Source organism: Danio rerio, chromosome 17, assembly GCF_049306965.1.
Source record: "Danio rerio strain Tuebingen ecotype United States chromosome 17, GRCz12tu, whole genome shotgun sequence".
In the NCBI taxonomy this organism is placed as follows: Eukaryota; Metazoa; Chordata; class Actinopteri; order Cypriniformes; family Danionidae; genus Danio; species Danio rerio.
Genome location: NC_133192.1, coordinates 3,645,001 through 3,667,352, shown reverse-complemented (window position 1 = coordinate 3,667,352; position 22,352 = coordinate 3,645,001). Strand labels below are relative to the sequence as shown.

Genomic DNA, 22,352 nt, shown 5'->3' with positions numbered 1-22,352 from the left:
CAGAATATACAGAAGTCAACAAAAGTATTTTTGTGTTGTTTTTCAATATAGATATTGTAATATTATAACATTTTACCATTAAATCAAGATACATGAAAAGTTTTTCTGAAAAACTCTACTGAAGTTTTAACTTAAATCAAAGGGAACTAAAAATGCTGCAATGCATAATTTTATCAGTTGAATATAAAGTTTAATATTTAATCAGTAATTTTTCTTATGTATCTTGATTTAATATAGCTGAGACAACTGTAGTGGAAAACAATATCTTTATATTTTTGTTTGTTTAAATTGATACATAATGCATTATTATGATACATAATTCTGATTTACACAATTATAACATTTATTTTTATATTTAGGTCAAGGTAAATTTATATATGACAAATCAAGTACTGCATTTTAAAGATGTACTATAAATGTTAAAAAAATATGTATTAAGTAGCTTTTAAGATTTTTCTTAATTTGTAATCTTGAAATTGATTTATATTGATATTAAAATTGCTTGGTAACTTTTTAGTAAATTCTTTCGGAATTAGTTTCTTATATTTGTGGCCAAAAAGGTTTTGTGTCACATTATTACTCACATTATTTGCTTCAATTCTTGTATTTTGTTGTGGAAATAACAAAAAAGATTGTACTTTTTGTACAAATTAAGTATTAGAGGGAGTCATTTTATTAATTATTATTGTGTTTTTAGGTGTTAGAGGAGTGGGTTTCTGAAAACCATCGTTAGCCAATTAAGGTTGCAATCCAACTAAGCCAGCAAGTTGCATCATTACAAATGTAGTTCGTTGATTGGACATTTTCCAAATCTGTTGTTCCAACAAACATTCGCAAACAGCGTCGCAAACTTTTATGCTTGCAACTACACCTCTGGAGCTGCAGTTATAAACATAGTTCCTGGCTGCGTTCTAAACCCAGTTATTCCCCCTATGCCCTATTCCTTTTGAACATTTTAACATTTAAACTTGGAATGATTTTTTTTAATCATTAAAATCATCTCTCTTAGCTTTCATTTGCTTTCAAAGCATTTTTACTGTTCAGTTTTAGCGATCTTCATGTTTACAATTGCGCTCCCTTCTCAGTGCACTTTGAAAACATTGATGTCACTTTGAACACAGCCGTGGCTCATGACAAAAGCTATAGGTGACCTACTATTTAAAAGCGGATTTTATGTAACGTCTCCAAAGCTTGTGAAACAAAAAAACACAGCATACGTTAATGATTGTCATTTATAGTAGGTTATTTATTAAGTATCTGTACTGTATATGACATGAGCCTGTTGATTAGAATGTTTCTTCAGTGGTTTACATGTGTTAAGTTGTGAAAGTAGACTTTTCAAAAAGTAAAAAATAAAAAAAACAATATCCTACTTAATAATAATAATAATAATAATAATATGAATAATAATATTAACGTTTATGTATTTATGTTATAAGTTACAGCGAGTTATGTCGTTGTTTGGGAAACGCACCCCAGAATGGTTTCTACTACGATTCTAAAACCAGCCTGAACCGCTGAATATCAATTTGTTAATTAATTAAATTGATTGATAATTTAAAAAAAATGAAATTCCACTTTGAAAGGTGTTTGTTGTTCAATCTTGTTTTTTTTAACCCTCAGATTCCAGATTTTCAAATAGCATGTCAGCCAAATATCCTATATATATACAAATATAAAATGTCCTGTTATAACGACTCTCTGTGGTCGTTAAAAATCCCAGGATGTCCTTCGAAAAGAGTAGAGGTTTAACCCCGGCATCCTGACCCAATCTGCCCACTGGCCTCTGTCCATCATGGCCTCCCAACCATCCCCGTATTCCAATTGGCTTCATCACTCTGTCTCCTCTCCATCAATTAGCTGGTGTGTGGTGTGCGGTCTGGCGCAAAAATGGCTGCCGTCGCGTCATCCAGGTGGATGCTGCACACTGGTGGTGGATGAGGAGATTCCCTCCCATTGTGTAAAGCGCTTTGAGTGCCTAGAAAAGTGCTATATAAATGTCAGGAATTATTATTATTATAACAAACCACGCATTAATGGATGTTCTTCTTATTTACTCAACTTTCATATAAATCTCAATTTCCAAAAAATAATACATACAGTTGGAGTTATTTCCCAATATTATTTCCCAAATATTTCCCAAATGAAGTTTAACAGAGCAAGGAAATTTTCACAGTATTTCCTATAATATTTTTTTCTTCTGTAGAAAGTCTTACTTGTTTTAGTTTGGCAGGAATAAAATGACTTCTTGATTTTAACTCAATATTATTACCCACCTTAGGCAATGTTTGTTTTGGATAGTCTACAGAACAAACCACTGTTATACAATGACTTGCCTAATTACCCTAACTTTACCCTAATTACCCTAGTTAAGCCTTTAAATGTCACTAAGCTGTATAGAAGTGTCTTGAAGAATATCTAGTAAAATATTATTTACTGTCATCATGGCAAAGATAAAATAAATCAGTTATAAGAAATTGGTTATTAAAACTGTTATGATTAGAAATGTGTTGAAGATATCGAATCTTCATTAAACAGAAATTGGTGAAATAATATTCTGGAGGGCTAATAATTCTGACTTCTGCTGTTTAACTTGTTTTGTGGTCCACATTTATATACTGCAATGTTAAGAATCTTATATTCCTATAATAAAGTTTTTAAATTTGCACATATATATATATATATATATATATATATATATATATATATATATATATATATATATATATATATATATATATATATATATATATATATATATATATATATATACATATAATCTTCTACAGATAATCTCTACATCAACAACCAGAATGGTTTCTACTACCATTCCCAAACCAGCCTGGACCGCTCTCCGCACGAGTACAACGGACGCATCCGAAACGGCAGCGTTTACAGCGCACAGAGCACCAGCTCCCTGAACAACCCACAGCACTACCTGCAGCCATCGCCGATGTCCTCCAACCCAAGCATCACAGGAAGTGACCTCATGCGTCCCGACTACGTGCCCTCCCACCGGCACAGCGCCCTGATTCCACCGTCCTACCGCGCCACGCCAGATTACGAAACCGTGATGCGACAGAAAAACATGATTCCAGCTGCAGAGCGCCAGAGCCACTCCATGAGGAACCTAAATATCGGAAACTCGTACGCTTACAGCCGACCAGATCCGCTAGTGTACAGCCAACCGGAAATCCGAGAGCACGGCGCAGGACAGTATCCTTTTCACCTTAATTACAGCTTCCACAGTCCATCTCCATACCCCTATCCCACTGAGAGACGGCCTGTAGTGGGCGCTGTAAGCGTTCCCGAACTCACCAACGTCCAGCTGCAGCAGGCGCAGGAATATCCGCCGCCGAACATCATCAGGAATCAGGTGTACTGGCCTCCGCCGCCGTATCCGTACCCTCATCCTCGACCCGCCAACAGCACCCCGGATCTGTCCCGGCACCTGTACGTCAGCAGCAGTAACCCGGATCTGATAACGCGCCGCGTGCATCACTCGGTGCAGACCTTTCAGGAGGACAGCCTGCCAGTGGCGCACTCACTACAGGAGGTTAGCGAACCGCTAGTCACAGCACGCCGTCCACACATGCACAAACGCAACTCAATCGAGATCGCAGGACTGGCCTACGGACTGGAGAACATGAGGCTCAAGGAGAGGAAGGTGAGGAGTGATGTTATACACATTTTAAATAGAATTGAATCAAGAAATAATTCTGCTTCCAGTCTGAGTAGTGGTGTGTCGGATCACGATGCGCATTTAATCACTGAAACAGCTGGAATTCAGTTCAAACACCCGCACAACATAAATTATGCATGATGGGGATTTGCATAAGCAAGTGTGTGGAAAGAAATCGAACGTTATTTAAAATATTCATGTTTATTTTTATACAACACACTCTTAAAAGAAACGGTTCTATATAGAACCAAAAATTGTTCTATCAAGTGCTTCATATATGGAACCCCAAAAAGGTTCTAAATAGAACCATTTTAAGGGTTCATTAAATAGAACCCCAAATGGTTCTTCGAATTCAAGTTAGATGGTTCTATTTAGAACCATTTAAGGGTTCTTTATTTAGGTAGCAGTGCAGCGCTCGTGCCCGCACCGAGTCTGTGTATGCGCGGCAGGCCAGAGTCACGGTGGCAGGCTAGATTGACCATCAGGCCACCGGGAAAGGTCCCAGTGCTCCCTATGGCCAGTCCGTCCCTGGATATTATTAAAACCTTTTAAAGCCAAACATATTTTAATAATCCATAGATGAAAGATCAGGTGTTATTTATAAAGGACACAAAAATGTAGGCTAAATGTATTGTGAAATATTAAACCTTTAAGTGTGTGTGTGTATATATATATATATATATATATATATATATATATATATATATATATATATATATATATATATATATATATATATATATTGTGTGAAGGATAAATCTGTGGTGGACTTCTCCTTTCGAAAAATTAACCGTCACTCTCGAGGCTCTTCACCACCTGTCCACGATGATGATTATTAGTTTAAAATAAATTATTAAATCATAAAAACATGGTACTGCACAGTCTAAATAAATAAACTGGTTATTTTATTTATTTTACAAAATAGTTAAAAATGTTAAATATTAAGTATATAAAAAATATAAGTTATATGCTAATGTGCAAACCTAAATGAAAAAATCACATCATATTGTACACTGAAAAAGTTTTTGACCACAGAATTCAATTTATTAGGTTTTGACTCAAAAAGCTTTACATATCTGTGTTATAGCTTATAATTATTTTATAATCTTTAATAGATAATTATGTCATGAATCAAAAACTATAGAACCATTTTAATCAAAAAGGTTCTTTGCACTCAAAGGGTTCTAAATGGAATAATTTTTTGGGTAAAAGGTTTTACTGGCCAAGTATAGAACCCCAAGGTTCTATATAGAACCTCTAGGAACTTTTTTTTTAAAGTGCAGTTCTGTCTGGTTCTTAAATCTGATTGGCTGATAGCCCTGCAATATTCTGCAAGTAACTACACTCTTAAGGCTGATTTATACTTCTGCATAAAGGGCACACGCATGCTACGGCGCTGATGCATAGCCCTACGCCGCGGCCATCGGCGTCGCTGACGTGGACCTCTCAAATGTAACTACACGTCGCAACGACGCGTAGCGTAAGCTCTGTGATTGGTCTGCTTGGTATCGCTGATGATTCTGGGCGGGACCGAGAGCCGCGCGGGCCCGATGGAGCGATTGTGTACAAGTGTGGAGTCCCGCGAAGGAGCTCCTAATGGAAAGTTTTGTTTTGTGTTTACCTCATAGTTAAAGTTGTTGCACGTCCGCCGGTTTCTGCCTCAAAATGAGCGAGTTTGAGCCACTTGTACATCCCGGAAGTGTTCAGAAAGAACAAAACACAGGCGAAGAAACTCGACACAGAGGAGCATTAACACCTCACTGCCAACTAGCATTTCGGAAGTGTTAATGCAGACCAAAAGAGAGCGTGCAGAAGTATAAATGCACAGCTACATGCGTTGCATGCGCCATTGGTTACGCTGGTCACTTGACGCAGAAGTATAAACCAGGCTTTAAGTCCAGCCTCTTAACACTTCACCCTTGTGTAGTTCTCTGCCCACATACAGCAACAAGCAGAGGACACTCTTATGAAAAGCATCCCAAACGAAGGGCCGGAGAGATATTACTTGCTATAGAAGTGATAACACAACAGCATATAAGAGCCCATATGCTGTATTTTTGCTCCTTAAGACACTTACGTTGGCTTTTTTTACATTAAAATGTTAATGTGATGTATTTTGAAACTACATAACATCAGTGCATTGTACAATAGACTTTTTTTTTTTTACACACACATTCAAATGCTGTATTTTGGAGCACAACCAAATCAGTGCATCGCTGAAGTAGGCTTCTGCTACATTCAGACACATTCATACGTCATGTTTTGAACTGTATAACAATTAGATATGCAGCAATTATAGATTTTGGTTGTACGATTGTGTAGTCTGAAGAATAATCATGGTTTCACTGTTATCACGTCTAACGTAAATTCAAGCTTTATATTAGGTAAGTAGCTGTTTAGATTAACGGTTGTTGCCATCTGCGTTCATGCATACTCATAATCATTTTAATATTAATTCGTCTAACATATCTTGTTTACATTGCACTGAAAGGCATGCACAACTCTCACCGTGAGATGTTTTCTACTGCATGCGCCCAGAAAGACGCAAGCGCATTGTTTGGCTTTTGCACGCATATTGTCACATATTCAAACATTAGAAATAACAAAGTTTTAAGCGGAAAAGACGTGATATGGGAACGACCGCTGCTATAGTTAATCCAGTGTGCGTGCGTATTAGCCTCCGTGTACATACTTGGAACTTAAACTAGCGTACAGTTGGCGACTTGGCATCATTTATGTGTAATCGCAGGAGTTTCATTTCATTCCGTGCAACAGAAATGTGGCTTAGAAGCCTTTACGGTTAATTAACTGTGACGAATTAAAGCGCAGTTAATAGTAAAATCGGCTAATCGTTGCATCCCTATTGACGATATCAGTGCGTTTTCTACAAACGCTTATGGTGACTCACGCTCTGCACAGCCTCTGCAGCTCATGCTGCATTGAACAGACGCACGTCACTTCATAACTATAGCGGCCGTTTTTCGACTGAACTAAATGTTTTTTTGATGTCTTGGTCACACTGTTTGGAGGGTCGGAACAAATTATCTTGGGGGGCTGCCAATTGAATAGCCCTGCTCTACAGTTTGACAAACATTTCTGCTGTTGTACAACATAATGTATTTTTGAGGCTTTTAGCTGTTAGTGTAGTTTATTTATAAGGGTAGTGCCCGTTTTAAAATATTTATAATTGCTGAGAGACAGTGCGTCAATAGTCGGTAGCCTGTCTTTGAGCAAAGATCGTTGATGATATTTATCCACAAGGTGGCGAGAGAGACTGCATAATAAGACCTAAGAGAAAACCAGCGTTATTTCAAAGTACAGCTGATCAAATCATTTTTAAACAGGTAAATAATTCTAACTTGATCTCTCTCTTTTGTATGTTGTAGTGCTGTATTTATAACATAGTAATATTAATCTCCTGATTGCAACAGTAAAAAACGGAGAAATCTCTGTAGACTCATGGCATTTCATGCCGTTTAGCCTTATGATTTTAAAATGTGAGTAAAATCACCTGTATTTTCTTCAGTTTAGACATTTTGCTAGGGAACCATTCAAAAACTAGCTCTAAAGTGATGTTACTGAAGTAGCAATGATTCTGTAGTAGTTCCTCTTAAAAAAGGGTTTTAGACTTTGTGTTTGATTTTCTTTGTTATACACACAATTATGCTGACGAACCATTGTGTAAACGCTAGGGTTGTAACGATACACGATATGAAATCGAAATCGCAACTCAGATATACGATCCTGTGTCGCGGTGTGATAAGGGAGAATCGCGACACACCACGTGACTACCTTTCCAATAACGTCACGCGTGCCTGCAAAAGTTGAGCTAATTATCACTTTTTTTTTCGTTCGACATACGAGCACTGCTCCGTTTAAGCCCTTGCAATATTTAGCCGGGAGAGCTCGCACGGAGCTCTTAGTAAGGGACCGTCTGAATGTGTCAGGAATATCAAAAACAAAACCAACTTAACCCCGCTTGACAACCGACAATGCCAGAAACTTTGCCAATGCTGTCAAAGCAGCCGGAGTTTCAGCGCATATACGTTGATTTGCTCACACTGTTAATGTGGCTGCGCAGAGAGGGATGGGCGTTCACCAGATGTCAGGTAACAGCGCAAACTTTTCTGTAACCGTGCTGTGCCCTTTCTGTTTGAACCTTTCGGAGTGCTGACTGACAGGTGCGCGATGCGTGAGGTCAGAAAACACGACGAGGCTTTCAGTTAAGATGAACACAGTTTCTATAGCTATACTTTATTTAGAGATAAAGGTATATGGCTCTGCCTATAATCACTCTATCTTGCTGGAGTTTATAGCCGTTTCGCTTTACTTCAGGACGCATTAACACCACTCTGAAGGTCTAATCGTTGTTTTAAGTTATCCAGAGCTGTATGAATGTACAAATCATGAATCTCACAATAGTATTAAATATTACAATTACAACAACACAGACAGCAACACTTTTGCACAATCGATACCCAGCTGATTCAGTCATTTCCTGAGAGGACCGCGCCTCCTTTTTTTTCTCCTTGTCAACATAAAGGCAGTGAGGTGCGCCTTGTTTTCGGCATGGCATACTTATTTTGCGGGACGATAACGTATAACCCGTGCCTACAGACACATTTGCCAAAGAAGCAAAATGGAAGAAGAATATTGCTGTTTGATACAGACGTGTTGATGCTGCAGCGCTTATGTTGACCTGGATCTGCGTAATAAACGCAACAAATAGGCTTTACTTTTTATTTTACAGCTTATAAAGCATGTATGCAGATTAATGCAATATCATATTTTAACAACAAAACTGTTTACAAAAAGTCTACATATGCGCGCGTGTTGTTGTTGTCTTTTCATCCCGCAGCGGGCGCACTTGAACCGCGAGGGAGAGAGAGGAAACCATAGACTATATCAGGACATATTCTTTAAAATAATGATTTCTATTAAAAATGTAAAAAGTTTTGTGATTATAATAACAGCGGGGCATTAAATAAATGCATATTTTCCGTGGAGTGAGCAATTTGAGGAAGTCTGCGATTTTTATTTGACGGAAGAAAAAAACATATGATTGGGAAAAAAAGCCTATGCCGGTTATTAAAAAGAATCAGTCAGTATTTTCATATTGTATTATAAATTAATTATTTAAGTGAAAATAATTTAGGGCAGTCCTATTTATTTTATTCATTTTATTTAGATTATTCTGCTCTTCTGTGCTAAACACTGAAGGTGCGTGAAAATGCTCTGTTGTTCTGTTCCGCTATTAATATGCTAACATATAAAAATAAATCAGTATTTTAAAATGGAATATTTAATGTGTCAGACACAAAATAGACACGTAAATTTGTTTAATATAAAATTAATAGTAATCTGACCAGTTAACCGTTAATAACCGATTAATGAGCAGCGTTTGTCGGTTAGCAAAATTAACGAAATGAGCATACCTAGTAGCTATTTAATTTACTTTTTCTATGTAAGAGAACTTGATTGAAAAAGAATTTTCAACATGCTTGAACCATCTTCACAATGGAGTTTAGTTCTGTTTGGTTTTTTAACAGTATTTTGTTACAAAGAAAACAAGTGATATAGCTTTGGCTATTTATTTATTTTATATATGGCTATTTATATTGTTAATAATTTGCAAAGGTAATATTGTTCTTTGTTTAGTTTATAAAAATTTTTCAAATCTTATTTGAAAAAAATTCCTTAAATTTTTAAACATCTTTTTTTTTTTCCCACACACACACACACAAAAAAAAAAACGTGATACGAACCAAATCGTGGGTCAAAAATCGTGATACGAACCGAATCGTGGGTTTGGTGTATCGTTACAGCCCTAATAAACGCAATATCACACTCGTAGCAGTGCGATATGGCTCTATATTGTCGCTGGTGTGGACACTAAGTCACTTGGCCTGTGGTCTTGAGCCAACACACACCTCCCACCAGTGCCGATATACAGCCACATCGCACTGTTACTCGTGTGATAATGCTGATATATAGCACACAGAGGTGTGGACTCGAGTCATGTGACTTGGACTCGAGTCAGACTCGAGTCATGAATTTGATGACTTCAGACTCGACTTGACAAAATATAAAAAGACTTGCAACTCGACTTGGACTTGAACATAAATGACTCGGACTTTCACTTGGACTTGCGCCTATTGACTTGTAAAGACTTGCTACTTTCTATAAAAAGCCCAAAGATAAAAAGTATGTTGACACAGAACGCTCTATCTCTGCGTGTGTGTGCGTGTGTGACAGAGAGCATGCACGCATACTTTCGACCACTAGTGCTTTGTGGCGCACTTCCGTGTTTTTGCACCAGCGGGAAATTTGAAGATGCCATTTTCATTCTGACTCGGAGAGTGAAATAAACACATCCGCGATCTGCTCCTTTTGTTTTATTCAGCGGATTTACAACATCTGTCAAAGGTAAGAGACTTTACTACTCGCAATGTGTTACTGTTGTGCAAAAGCATTGTTTTACTGTTGTGCATAAGTCAATGAACTTCAGTTTTTTTTTAAAACCAAATTTACCCTCTCCTGATTTATTTCACATAATTATGAATGAACATGGCTGTAATTTATGTTTTTGCACTTGGTCGTTTGTGTCAATGCGCATATTATGTTTTATCTTTGTGTTTTGCCCATCCTCTGACAGTATTTTCTAACTATTTAATTAGTAGTAACATTAATTACATGCCATAATAACTAGATATATAATTTATTTTTAAAGCTCTTAAAACTGTAAAAAAAAAAAAAAAAGAAGAAGTTTTTTGTTATTTTCTGGTGACATTTTGCAATAAGGTTTCTTTAGTTAATCTATGTACTAACATTAACTAATAATGAACTATACTTCTTAACCTTTATTAATTATAGTTTAACATTTACTATTGCATTATTACAATTTAAAGTTATGCTTGTTAACATTAATGTTAATGCACTGTGAGTTAACAAGAATTAACCAATAATTTTATTTCCATTAATTAAAGCATAAAATAATGAATACTGTAATGAACTGCACTGCATTGTTTGTTCCCATTAGTACATGCATAAACTTAATTAATTAATACAACCTTATTGTAAAGTGTTACATTTTTCATATTTTGGATTAATACTATTAATTTTATTTAGTATTTAAAACCTTAAAGGTATTTTTATTATTGTTGATGTTATGCCTCTTAGCAATATTTTAGTCCTCTATATGGTTTTTAATTAAATTTTTTATTGCGAGATTGTAATGTAATGCATATATATTGTTCAATTTCTGTTTGTTTGTTTTTCTGTATTTCCCCCTCTATATTTAAGGATTATCTACTATTTTTAAAGTACTTAAAACCAACCATCTAATAAAAAATACAATTAACAATCACATTTTGTTTCATGAGTGTCTTTGTTCCTGTTTTGTAGGACTCTTATTTTAACAGATCTCATTTGGAAACACTTGACTGATCATTCAATTAAAGTTTTACCTTTATTATTCCATCACTCAATGAGATCATTTAATTGTGAGTTGAATTACTCCATTTGTAATTGTTTTTAAATAAACTAAAAACGAAGACTTGTTTTATTCAGTTTGTTGAATGTGAACTTCTCTACTTTACATATTAAAAGATATTTAAAACCACTATGAATGTATTTAAACTAATATTTAAATTATATAACTGTTTCACTGTGGGTATTTCTATTTTAATTTATTTAGCACATTTATTGGCTATTCAAACATGAAAACAAGTTTTAGATACTCTGTGGCTCTAATAAATGGTTAAACATAACAATATCCCTGCAGAAAAATCCAGCTTAAACCAGCCTAGGCTGGTAAGCTGGTTTTAGCTGGTCGACCAGGCTGGTTTTAGAGGGGTTTTGGTCATTTCCAGGCTGGTTTCCAGCCATTTCCAGCCTGGTCTTAGCTGGTCAGGCTGGAAACTGACCAGCAAAATCCAGCTAAAACCAGCTTGACCCGCCTGGTTTAAGCTGGACATAGCTGGTTTTAGCTGGTCATCTCCCAGCCTGACCAGCTTAAGACCAGGCTGGAAATGGCTGGAAACCAGCCTGGAAATGGCCAAAACCCCTCTAAAACCAGCCAACCAGCCTAGGCTGGTTTAAGCTGTTTTTTCAGTAGGGATTTTTGACAAAATGTTCTAAAATGATTGTTTACAAGTGCCTAAGTGGGATTCGAACCCCATTCTTTATGAAAAGAAAGAAAAATCTGATTGGCTCTGACATTACTTTCACCAGTGGGCAGGTACTTCAATCTGATTGGCTGGTCTCTCACGCGCGTATTCAGTCTCTCTGCGTTTGCTTGAGTTTTGTCCACACTGGCGCTTCATAATTTTCCTGCTTTTGCTCTCTAGAGATCCTCCTGATAAATTGATTATTCCAGAATGTTGATATGGTTTATATATTGCTAAACTATTTAGTAACAATACACGAAAAACGATGAGGTTAAGGTAAATTCTATAATAAATACTAGTGTTTTTGAGAGTTAGGTATACTGCCTATGTTTTAGGCTAGTATTATTTACAAGTTGTTAATGAATGCTTCAGCATACTGTAGTATTAAGAATAGTGAACTAATAAAATGAAATACAGAGTGTAGTTTTACTACAGTAAAGTGTGGTGAATTGTAGTGTAATACACCCAATACTGTAAAAAAAACTACAGCATTGGGTCATTTGTTTATATTACACTTGTGTTACCATAGCAACTATAATATTACCCCAACAGATTAATTAAAGTACTTTACTATAGTACTGTTCAAAACCCTGTCCATGCCAATAGATGTGTTCAGGGGCCCTGTGGAACAGCTTTTCCTCAAAATGAAGAGGATGACATGGAAAATGTCCTCCACAATCTCATCAATAATGTGGAAGACAGCAGAGACTAATTCACTTTATTTTAGTTGCCATGATAAAATGGGATTGATCATGGCATTTATTTGAAGAGTGAATAGTACAGTAGGCTATAATACCTAATCAAGTTTTTCCTTATTTTTATCACAGTTACATTTCTGCTTGCGTTAGTTATATTTTTGTTTAAATGTTTTTTATTTGATTAGTATGGTGAACCTTTTGGATGTTTAATAAATGTTTGTAAAACAAAATGCATTCTTTACATCCAACCTCTATTGTCTGTCTTTAAGTGTTTGAAACTGGAAATATCTCATCATAAAACATACAGCCAAAATGTTATGGTTTATTAGATAAAAATTTTCATTTCATGTCAGTCTATTTTAGTATTTTGGTTATTGTTAATAAATAGTGCCTCAATATAAATCATATCAAAAAGCACAAAAGGAAGAGGAAACACAAGACACAAATTCTATATATAATCTCTGAGAGCGCGCAGGAAAATGTGTGCGTGAGCAGTGCATATTTGAGAGCGAGAAAATTTGCGCGTAAGCAGCGTAAATTTGAGAGCTCGCAAGCAGTTTTGTCCACAGAGGAAATCGGTGCACGAGCATCACACAAGGTAGAGAGCAAAGTTCTTCATTGTTATGTGAAGAAAACAACGTTATTGTTTGTATGAAGTAGCCTACTTCATTTAGAATATGTGCTACCATTTTACATTGCTGCTAGACAGATTTGCATCTCCATCTCTTTAGCACACACGAGATTCAATTGACAAAATACCAATTTCACTCAATTTTACTTTGCAGCATACAGGAGTTGTTGGTCTACTGCTGCCTCATTGAGGTTGTTTATGTAGTTTTAGTTAATCACAAGTTGATCACTGAAGACATAACATAACACAACTAAACTTAATGAACTAGACAGCAGTAGACCTGCAATTTCTGTGTGATGTGAGGCAAAACAGACTCTATTGTAGTGGAACTCGTTCTTGTGCAATAGGCTGTGGAGACGAGACGCAGCACTGTTTAGCACTTTTTCAGAAAATTACATTTGTATCTTTATATATCTAAGCAATGTTCTTTCATTAAAAAAAAAGGTTTGTTTAATAAATACAGATCTTACAGCCATGCATAATCTGTTAAATTTTATTTTTCTGTTAAAAAGACTCGAAAAGACTCGAAAATCAAACTATAGGACTTTGGACTTGACTTGAGACTTGTTGCCTTTGACTCGGGACTTGACTCGGGACTTGCCTGTCTTGACTCGGGACTTGACTCGGGACTTGAGGGCAATGAATTGAGACTTGCTTGTGACTTGCCAAACAATGACTTGGTCCCACCTCTGATAGCACATTTAAAATGTAGATTATGTCAAAGCAGCTTAACACAGAAGTTCTAGTAAACTTAAACTGTGTCAGTCCAGAGTTGAAGTTCAGTTTAGTTCAGTTCAGCGTGGTTTAATTTTCACTGCTGAGAGTCCAAACACTGAGGAGCAATGAAGTGCTTATTATTTGTTGTTCCTAAAACTTGGATAGGTGACAAGACTTTTGTCAGGTAGTGTACACCTTTTAAATAAATAAATATTTTAGCAAACTATTGTATAATGTAAATAACAATCTAAAGCATTATATAAGTAAATGAAAATATACATTTTTGTACACTACTGCTATTATTGTTAGTTTAATAGTAATGAATAATTTTAAGAATGTAGGTGTTTTCGATAGCAATATATTAAATGATGAATTCTAGTATGTAGGGCTGGACGATTCTGGCTAAAATGTGAATCACGTTTTTTTTTTTTTTTTTTTGCTTAAAATCGAGATCACGATTCTTTCTCACGATTCTATAGATGTAAAATAAAGGTTCATATGAGTAGGCTATTATTATTGTTAATTCTCAAACATCATCACTTTGGAACTATAAGGTTCTATCTGGGTTCTGAAGGATTTTGAGATATTGAGCTTCAAAGTTTTTGCAATTCATATAGCAAACAGCATGTGTGCAACTTTTTTTTAAAGTCTTAATGTAAACAATAAGTTGTCATTTAATAAGAATTTGTCAATAACTAAATTTTGACAAAAATGTCAGAACCTTCAAATTCTAAAGTGATGATATGGTAAAACAACACTTATAATATTAGGCCTGTGTGTAGCTCTACTGTTGCTTAAAATGCTAAATTTTGTACAGTCATTATGGTGGACTTGAAAAGACTTTCAATATGTCCTGTTTGTTAATTCACAGTAAAATTATGACATCAGAATACAACTATTCATAATTCTAAAGTTTAATTATTATGTTTAAGACGTCCTTGTCATCTGTTATTGTCAGCATTATTAGACCTTTGTTTTCACTGGTAAAATCAGACATTTTTGCATTATATTCAACATTATATAAGCCAGAGTAGCTACACTGACACTGTAAACATTTAGTTTCATGCACAACTCTGTTTGCTATAAAAGAAAAAAAAAACATATCAAATGCTTGTCATAATCATAACTGTACAATGCGTTATGATCATTTAGATGATGTGCGCAAGGGTTTCAATTTCACTTCCCAGTGCGGCTCATGGCTGCCGTCACTGTGATAAACACACAGACATGCAAATTATTCTCAAACGATCGCTCTGTGCAACAAACTGAACGTTACTTGCAACTTTACAACTTGTTACTCACAGCATATGTGGGTTCTGTTGACTAAAGTAGCCGTCATTGACGTGCTACTTGCACGCGAGTGTATTCTCGGTAGCTCGTGGTCAGCTCACGTGTGATTTTGTGGCTGCAAATAAATCATTACATGAGACAGAAATGACATTTCTGGGTGACTTATACCTTTATAAATACAGTATGTGACACTTTTAACCTCATTTAAAGGTGTTCATGTTCCTGTGGGGCCGTCTTTAAGCTTCTCTGCTGACCTTGAAAATATAATTGGCTGAATCGTAGAAAAGCTGAATTAAGATCGTGTGTTGGGTCGAATTGAGATCGTGATCTTTTTTGATTAATCGTGCAGCCCTACTAGTATGTATATCGAATAATATTTGCCTGCACGTTATTTCATTCATTTATTGTCATTTACTTTGACCCAGGTATCCGCATCAGCAGCTGATACTCCGCCCCCTGTTGCCGCGGCAGTGCCCCATGCAGCATCCGGCTCCGACATCAACGTGGTCCTAGAGGTGTCGAAACCAGAAGACGTAGGCATCAAAGAGGATGTTTTCTACGGCCACAAGAAGTCTCTGTCGGATGCCACCATGCTGGTGCACAGCAGCGGAGAGGAGGAGGAGTTTGAGGACGACAGCGGCAGACACACACCACAGTCTCAGGACGCAGTGAGCGGCCCAGAGCATCCCATGACCTCGCTGGGACGCTCGCTCGGAGATCCTCCTGCTTATCCCTTCAGCCACAGTATGGAGACGGTGCTAACAAGTCCTCCGGCCTACCAGGCGCATTCCATCATGCAGAAAGCAGAGGACGTGGGGCCACTGCCGCCTCTGAGGGAGCCCGGACTCATGATGCCCTCAGTGTCAGAGGGAGATCTGAGCGGACGCTTAAGGAAAAATAGAGACATCTCGAAAAGACCTGTGTCTGACGTGCCTCCGGGGAGGAGAAACATTGATGGGCTGCCACCCGCGGTAAGTCCATATACAGAGCAGAGATAAATGAGAGTCACTGGTCCGTTTATTTACTTCATATATGTGCTTATTAGGATTGATTCATCTGTTTACTGAAGCTGTGGCGATTCGTTAAATCAAGAAATGATTTCGCATCAATTCTTAGCTCTGGAATGGATTCTAAACTAAGATTTTAACGGCATATGGCGCTCTAGGAGCCGCTCTAGGCTAGTTTTAAACAGAAGATTTGGGCTTTCTGCTAGTTTCTATCAGTAGACAGTGTTTTGGGCTTGTTTTATAGGTAATGACAATGTAGGCTAGTTTTAAAGGCAAGACAGGTATCTAGGCTAGAGTTAAACAGCAGATGTCTATCTAGGCTTATTTTTAACTGCAGATGGCGCTCTTGGCTAGTTTTTTTTAACGGCAGGCAGCACGCTAGACTAGTTTTTAACAGCAGACTACACTTTAGGCTAGTTTATAATAGCAGATGGTGCTCTAGGCTTGTTTTTTTAACAGAAGATGATGCTCTAGGGTAGTTTTTACGAGCAGATGAGGCTCTAGGGTAGTTTTTACCAGCAGATGAGGCTCTAGGGTAGTTTTTTAAACAGCAGACGGCACTCTTGACACTTTTTTTAACAGTAGATGGTGCTCTAGGCAATTTCTTTTAACAGAAGATGGCGCTCTAGGCTAGTTTTTATCAGCAAATAGCACTCTAGGCTAGATTTTTAGCAGCGGATGACGCTCTAGGCTAGTTTTAAAAGCAGATGGCACTTTAGGCTAGTTTTTAACAACAGACGGCGCTCTAGGCTAGTTTTTAACAGCAGACGGCGCTCTAGGCTAGTTTTTAACAGCAGACGGCGCTCTAGGCGAGATTTTAACAACAGATGGCCCTCTAGGCCAGTTTTTAACAGTAGACGGCGCTCTAGGCTAGATTATAAATTCAGACAGCGCTTTAGGCTCGTGTATAATAACAGACAGCGCTGTAAGCTAGTTTAAACGGTAGACATCGATCTAGGCTAGTTTATAATAGCAGATGGCACACTAGGCTTATGTTTTATAGGTAATGACAATGAAGGCTAGTTTTTAAATGCAGTTGTTGCTCCAGGACAGTTTTTAACAGCAGATGGTGCTCTAGGACAGTTTTTAACAGCAGATGGTACTCTAGGCTACTTTTAAACAGTAGACTGTACTCTTGGCTAGTTTTTAATCAAGAGATGGTGCTCTGGGCTAGTTGTTGTTCTAGGTTAGTTTTTAAACAGCAAACCTTGTGGCAACGCCACTAGTTGTAGTATAGCAACAAAAAACATGAAAATAAAAACGTTTTTAGGGGTTAGAGTGCAAATCAAATTGGAACCACTTGTTTAGTAAACAAAGCAAGTTTACCATATAATATATCTCCTGAAAGTAGTAAAATAGTGTGAATAAATCATATAAACATTTGCATATTAGTTAATAAAATTAGTGAAATTAATATATAATCTGAAAAAAATATAGTTACCAATGTTTACATAAGCAATTAAATGCACTCAATAATGAACTAAAAATCTGAACATTTCTGGTCATGGGTATGATGATTGCACTAGTTTGGTTTGTCAACTCATAGCCAGGGCCAGATGGAATCTGCTGACATTTTTTTGCTATTTCTGCTGAGAATTTTGGTAAAAATCTGCGGATTTCTGTGGAATTATTTTGGTAGTATCCAGCGGAGTATCATAACTAAAACCTTAATATATTAAGTTAAAAGTAATACATTAGTGAATAAAAACTGAATAAATTCAGATTTACACATTTACTCAAGTAAATAAACAGAATTAATAATGGGCTAAAAACCTGCAGAAATCTGCTGAATTCTGCGGAAAATCAGTGGAATTCTGCGCGCGCAGATTCCGTGTGGGCCTACTCATAACTTTTATTTAATGTGTACAATGCAAATGCAATTACTGTAGGTCCACCTATTTGGTAAACAAAGCAAGTCTCATATAATAGATCTACTAAAAGATCTACAATATTACTTTACAATATGTATTGTGCTTAAATCATATGAACATTGTAATATTACTATTATTATATCACAATAATATTAGTGAAATTCCTTTTAAAACAATATTATGAATTTAAAGTTACACATAATTACACAAGTAATTACATAGACTCAATGATCTGTTGAAAACTATGTATATGTACTTTTTTCATGTTGTTTTATTTAGTTTTTTTATGGCAACAGGATCTCCAGCAGAAAAAGACTTGCCACATCAAAAGCTGCTGATTACAATTCAGCAAACATTAAAAAAAACTAAAACCAATAGCTTATAAACCAACATCCAGCATGCCTATAGAGCTTTTTTTTAAGCTAATGAAGACAGCTGAATTAATCATTATTTAGCCTGACATGTTTACTGCTCCAAAATATTTCAAATGTTTCTAAAAATAAAATATATTGTGTTCAAAGAGGAAAAAGTTTACCCAGACATTTAAAAAAAAGCATATTTTATAGCAGTAATCACAATACCGTGATACTGTGATATTAATCTAAGGCTGTCATACCGTCTGAATCTTATACCAGCCCATACCTACAAGCGTCATGTAGTTGCACCTGATCTGCTGCATGTTTTATTTTCATTTCGTCAGCATGTGGATCAGGTGTTTTACACTAAAGGTGAGGCTGAACACTTGACTTCATGCGTGTGACTTGAAGAATGCAGAAGAACAGGCTGCTGAAGCTGAAAAACAGCATTTTTCTCCCAGAGCGTTTGCCTTTCACATCCTGATTCTCTTCTGTTTCTCTCTGTTTCTCCCGTGTGTTTGTGTGTGTGGATATGAAGGGAATGAAAAAAGGACGCTCGGAGGTGAAGAAGGTCGGTCCGCTGAAGCTGGCAGCTCTGAACGGTTTGACCCTGTCCAGGATTCCTCTGCCGGATGATGGAAAGGACGACCCGGAAAGCGCCTCTAATGATGAACGGGTATGCTTTCACTTTAGCCACTGCTGGATTCTGACTATTAACACTTTACGATAATGTTGTATTAATGTTAGTTAATGTATTTACTATCATAAACCATGAACAATACCTTTATTACAGTATTTGTTTATTTTAGTTCATGAAAACACAGTTGTTCACTCTTAGTTCATGTTAACTTATCGGACATTAACTAATGTTAACAAGTATGAGACTGGATGTTATTAAAGCTTCGGCAAACATTGAACTGTGATGAATACATGCTGTACTAGTATTGTTCATAGTTAGTAAACCTTATAGTAAAGTGTGATGTTGTGAGATAATAACTTTATTTTCTTTATTTTTGATGGTCACACTTTACAATCCGCTTGTTAACTGGTTTGTGACGTATGTATACTGTTTGCGGGTCCAAGCCGCCATTCATTTGAGTGGAGAAATCATTCGTTTATGATCACGTTTTATTCCTATCACACATTAAAGTTAATTTTATATAAAGTCATAGCGTACACAACAATCTTTGGGCTTGCTGCATAACAAATACCAAAATTTTAACAATTTATAAAAAATTAATCACTTTCTGGCCATCGGATATTAGGCATGGACATGTATACTGCCATCGTGATTTTCGAAAGCCTTAAATCGCTTTGTAAGCGTTTATTAGTACCATTTCATGAGTCTCCCCATTCAGTTGGATAGAGCGCTTGGACCCGGAAGCCGCTTCGCGTGACATCACACTTTACAAGCGAATAAGGTTTCGTTAGTTCATGTATTTACTAGGGATGCAACACTACAGTTAGTCCACGGTTCAAAACATTTTTTTAACACTGTTTTTGGTTTGGTTTGGTTCTCATGGCTTGACGCGTGTGTTTTTTTTATTCTATAGGCAATAGGAACAGTAAGAGGTTAGGGAGAAAAAAAATAAAACGATTTATTGCAATACTCATTTTGTTTTACTTAAAAGCCAAGAAAAGTACAGTAGTTCCTAGTGTATTGTATAAAAAATGAACACTGAAATCTCACAGGTGTTGGTAGCCCATGTACAAACTGGGGAAAACATAAAATCTTGAAAATAAACACACATGTGAAGTTAATAAAGATAAATTGGCCATTTTAAATAAACATATTTGTACTTCAGTAAACATAAATAAACCATCTTCATTATCTCAGTGCTGAAAAAATGTGAGACTGTAAGGCAAGGCAAGTTTATTTATATAGCACATTTTTATACACAGTGGCAATTCAAAGCGCTTTACATAAACAAGAATAAAAGAAACAAGTAAAATAAAAACAAATAATAAAAATGCGTAAAAACAAAACATAAAAAAAGGTTAAATGTGATATAAAAGATTGAAGAAGAAGAGAAAAACATGATAGTGCAATTTGTCGGACGCAGCACAGAGCTCATTCAGTAAAGGCACAGCTAAATAGATGAGTTGTCAGTCTTGATTTGAATGTGCCTAATGTTGGAGCACATCTGATCATTTCTGGAAGTTGATTCCAGCAGCGAGGGGCATAGTGGCTGAAGGCAGATTCACCCTGCTTTGACTGAACTCTTGGAACTTCTAGTTTATATGATCCTAAAGATCTGAGTGATTGTAGTCTGTAATGCGTATTGAGTGCTTTTATAAGAGGACAAAAGCCCACATCTCCCATCACCGAAAACAGCTGCAAATCTTTAGTAATAAACACCCACACTGCCTTTGTTATTTTATGTGTCTCTTTGAACGAGGGATTGTTGCTATTTGTGGAGGACTTTATCACCTTCTCTGCTATCCTGCCTTCAGATAGTGATATTGTTGGGTGATGGCGCTGCAGATGTGCAGTCATGGTTACACGTGTAAAACAATGCTTGCACACAGTTATTTTTTGTTCACCATTTTTTCTTTTATTGGCATTATGCTTACCGGCAAAACCGAAATGTCCTCACATCGCAGATTTGAAAGATGCCGGCACTTTCTCGTACTGTTGCCTCACTTCGCCGGCACTTCCTTGTACTGTCGCCTCAGCCTCACTTCACCGCTGCTCGCAATGTTAAAGTATGGAATGATGGTCAAGCGCCCCCTAACTTTAGAGCATAGTGATTGGATATTTACTCGCTGGGAGGGGTTTCCTCATCTCAGCTCATGGACTTACAGGCACACACAGTCAATTCAGGGAGATATAAAACGCACACAAGTTATTTAAACGCAAAACCGAGAAAACCGAAATTCACAAGCGCGTATTGAACTGTGGAGGTCATACCGATAGGTTCAATATTACATTAAGAACCTTGGCATTCCTAGTATTTACTTACATAAACTAATTATGAACAATAATGTACAGCATTTATTAATCATAGCTCAACATTTCATAATGCATTATTGAGATCCTTGTTCATGCTTAACATTAGTTAATGCACTCTGTGCATATTTATGCTGTAATGTTCATTGTTCATGTTAGTATATACAGTTGAAGTCAGAATTATTAGCCCCCCTGAATTATTAGCTCCCCTGTTTATTTTTTTCCCCAATTTCTGTTCTGTTCTGGGAAGATTGTTTCAGCATATTTCTCCACATAATAGTTTTAAAAACTTATTTCTAATAACTGATTATTTGATCTTTTCCACGATGACAGTAAGTAATATTTGACGATATTTTTCAAGACACTTCTATACAGCTTAAAGTGACATTAAAAGGCTTAACTAGGTAAATAAGGTGAACTAGGCAGGTTAGGGTAATTAGGCAAGTTATTGTATAATGATGATTTGTTCTGTAGATTAAAGCTAAAAATAGCTTAAAGGGGCTAATAATTTTGTCCCTAAAATGTTTAAAAAAAAAATAATAACTGCTTTTATTCTAGCCGAAATAAAATAAATAAGACTTTCTCCAGAATAAAAAACATTATCAGACATACTGTGAAAATTTCATCGTTCTGTTAAACATCAATTGGGAAATATTTAAAAAAGAAAATAAAAATCAAAAGGGGGCTAATAATTCTGACTTCAACTGTATATTAACTAATACAAGCTTGTTTTAATGCGTCTGGATACATTTTGATCCGGTTTCAATAATGTTTTTACATTTTGATTATGCATTTATAATGTTAATGATTACTACTATTCAGAATATGATTCGTTATTATTACATGTGGATCAAGTCGAGCTTTATTGTCATTCTTATACATGTAAACATTGCATGTTATTAGAGCTGCTTGATTATGGTAAAAATCATAATTTTCTCAAGCACAATTGTGCTCCAGTGGTTAGCACATTGCGTTACGCCGC

At 36.3% G+C, this 22,352-nt stretch overlaps 1 protein-coding gene across 2 annotated transcripts in view; it reads left to right on the top strand.

Moving 5' to 3' along the window:
* ptpn21 (protein tyrosine phosphatase non-receptor type 21) overlaps positions 1-22,352 on the top strand; it is an 80,510-nt gene that overhangs the window by 43,527 nt on the left and 14,631 nt on the right. For both annotated transcript variants that reach the window (XM_001339926.10, XM_005169788.6), the window contains 3 exons: positions 2,790-3,667; positions 15,612-16,157; positions 18,959-19,096. In XM_001339926.10, the coding sequence (XP_001339962.4) occupies positions 2,790-3,667; positions 15,612-16,157; positions 18,959-19,096 (1,562 nt within the window). The remainder of the gene's footprint in view (positions 1-2,789; positions 3,668-15,611; positions 16,158-18,958; positions 19,097-22,352) is intronic.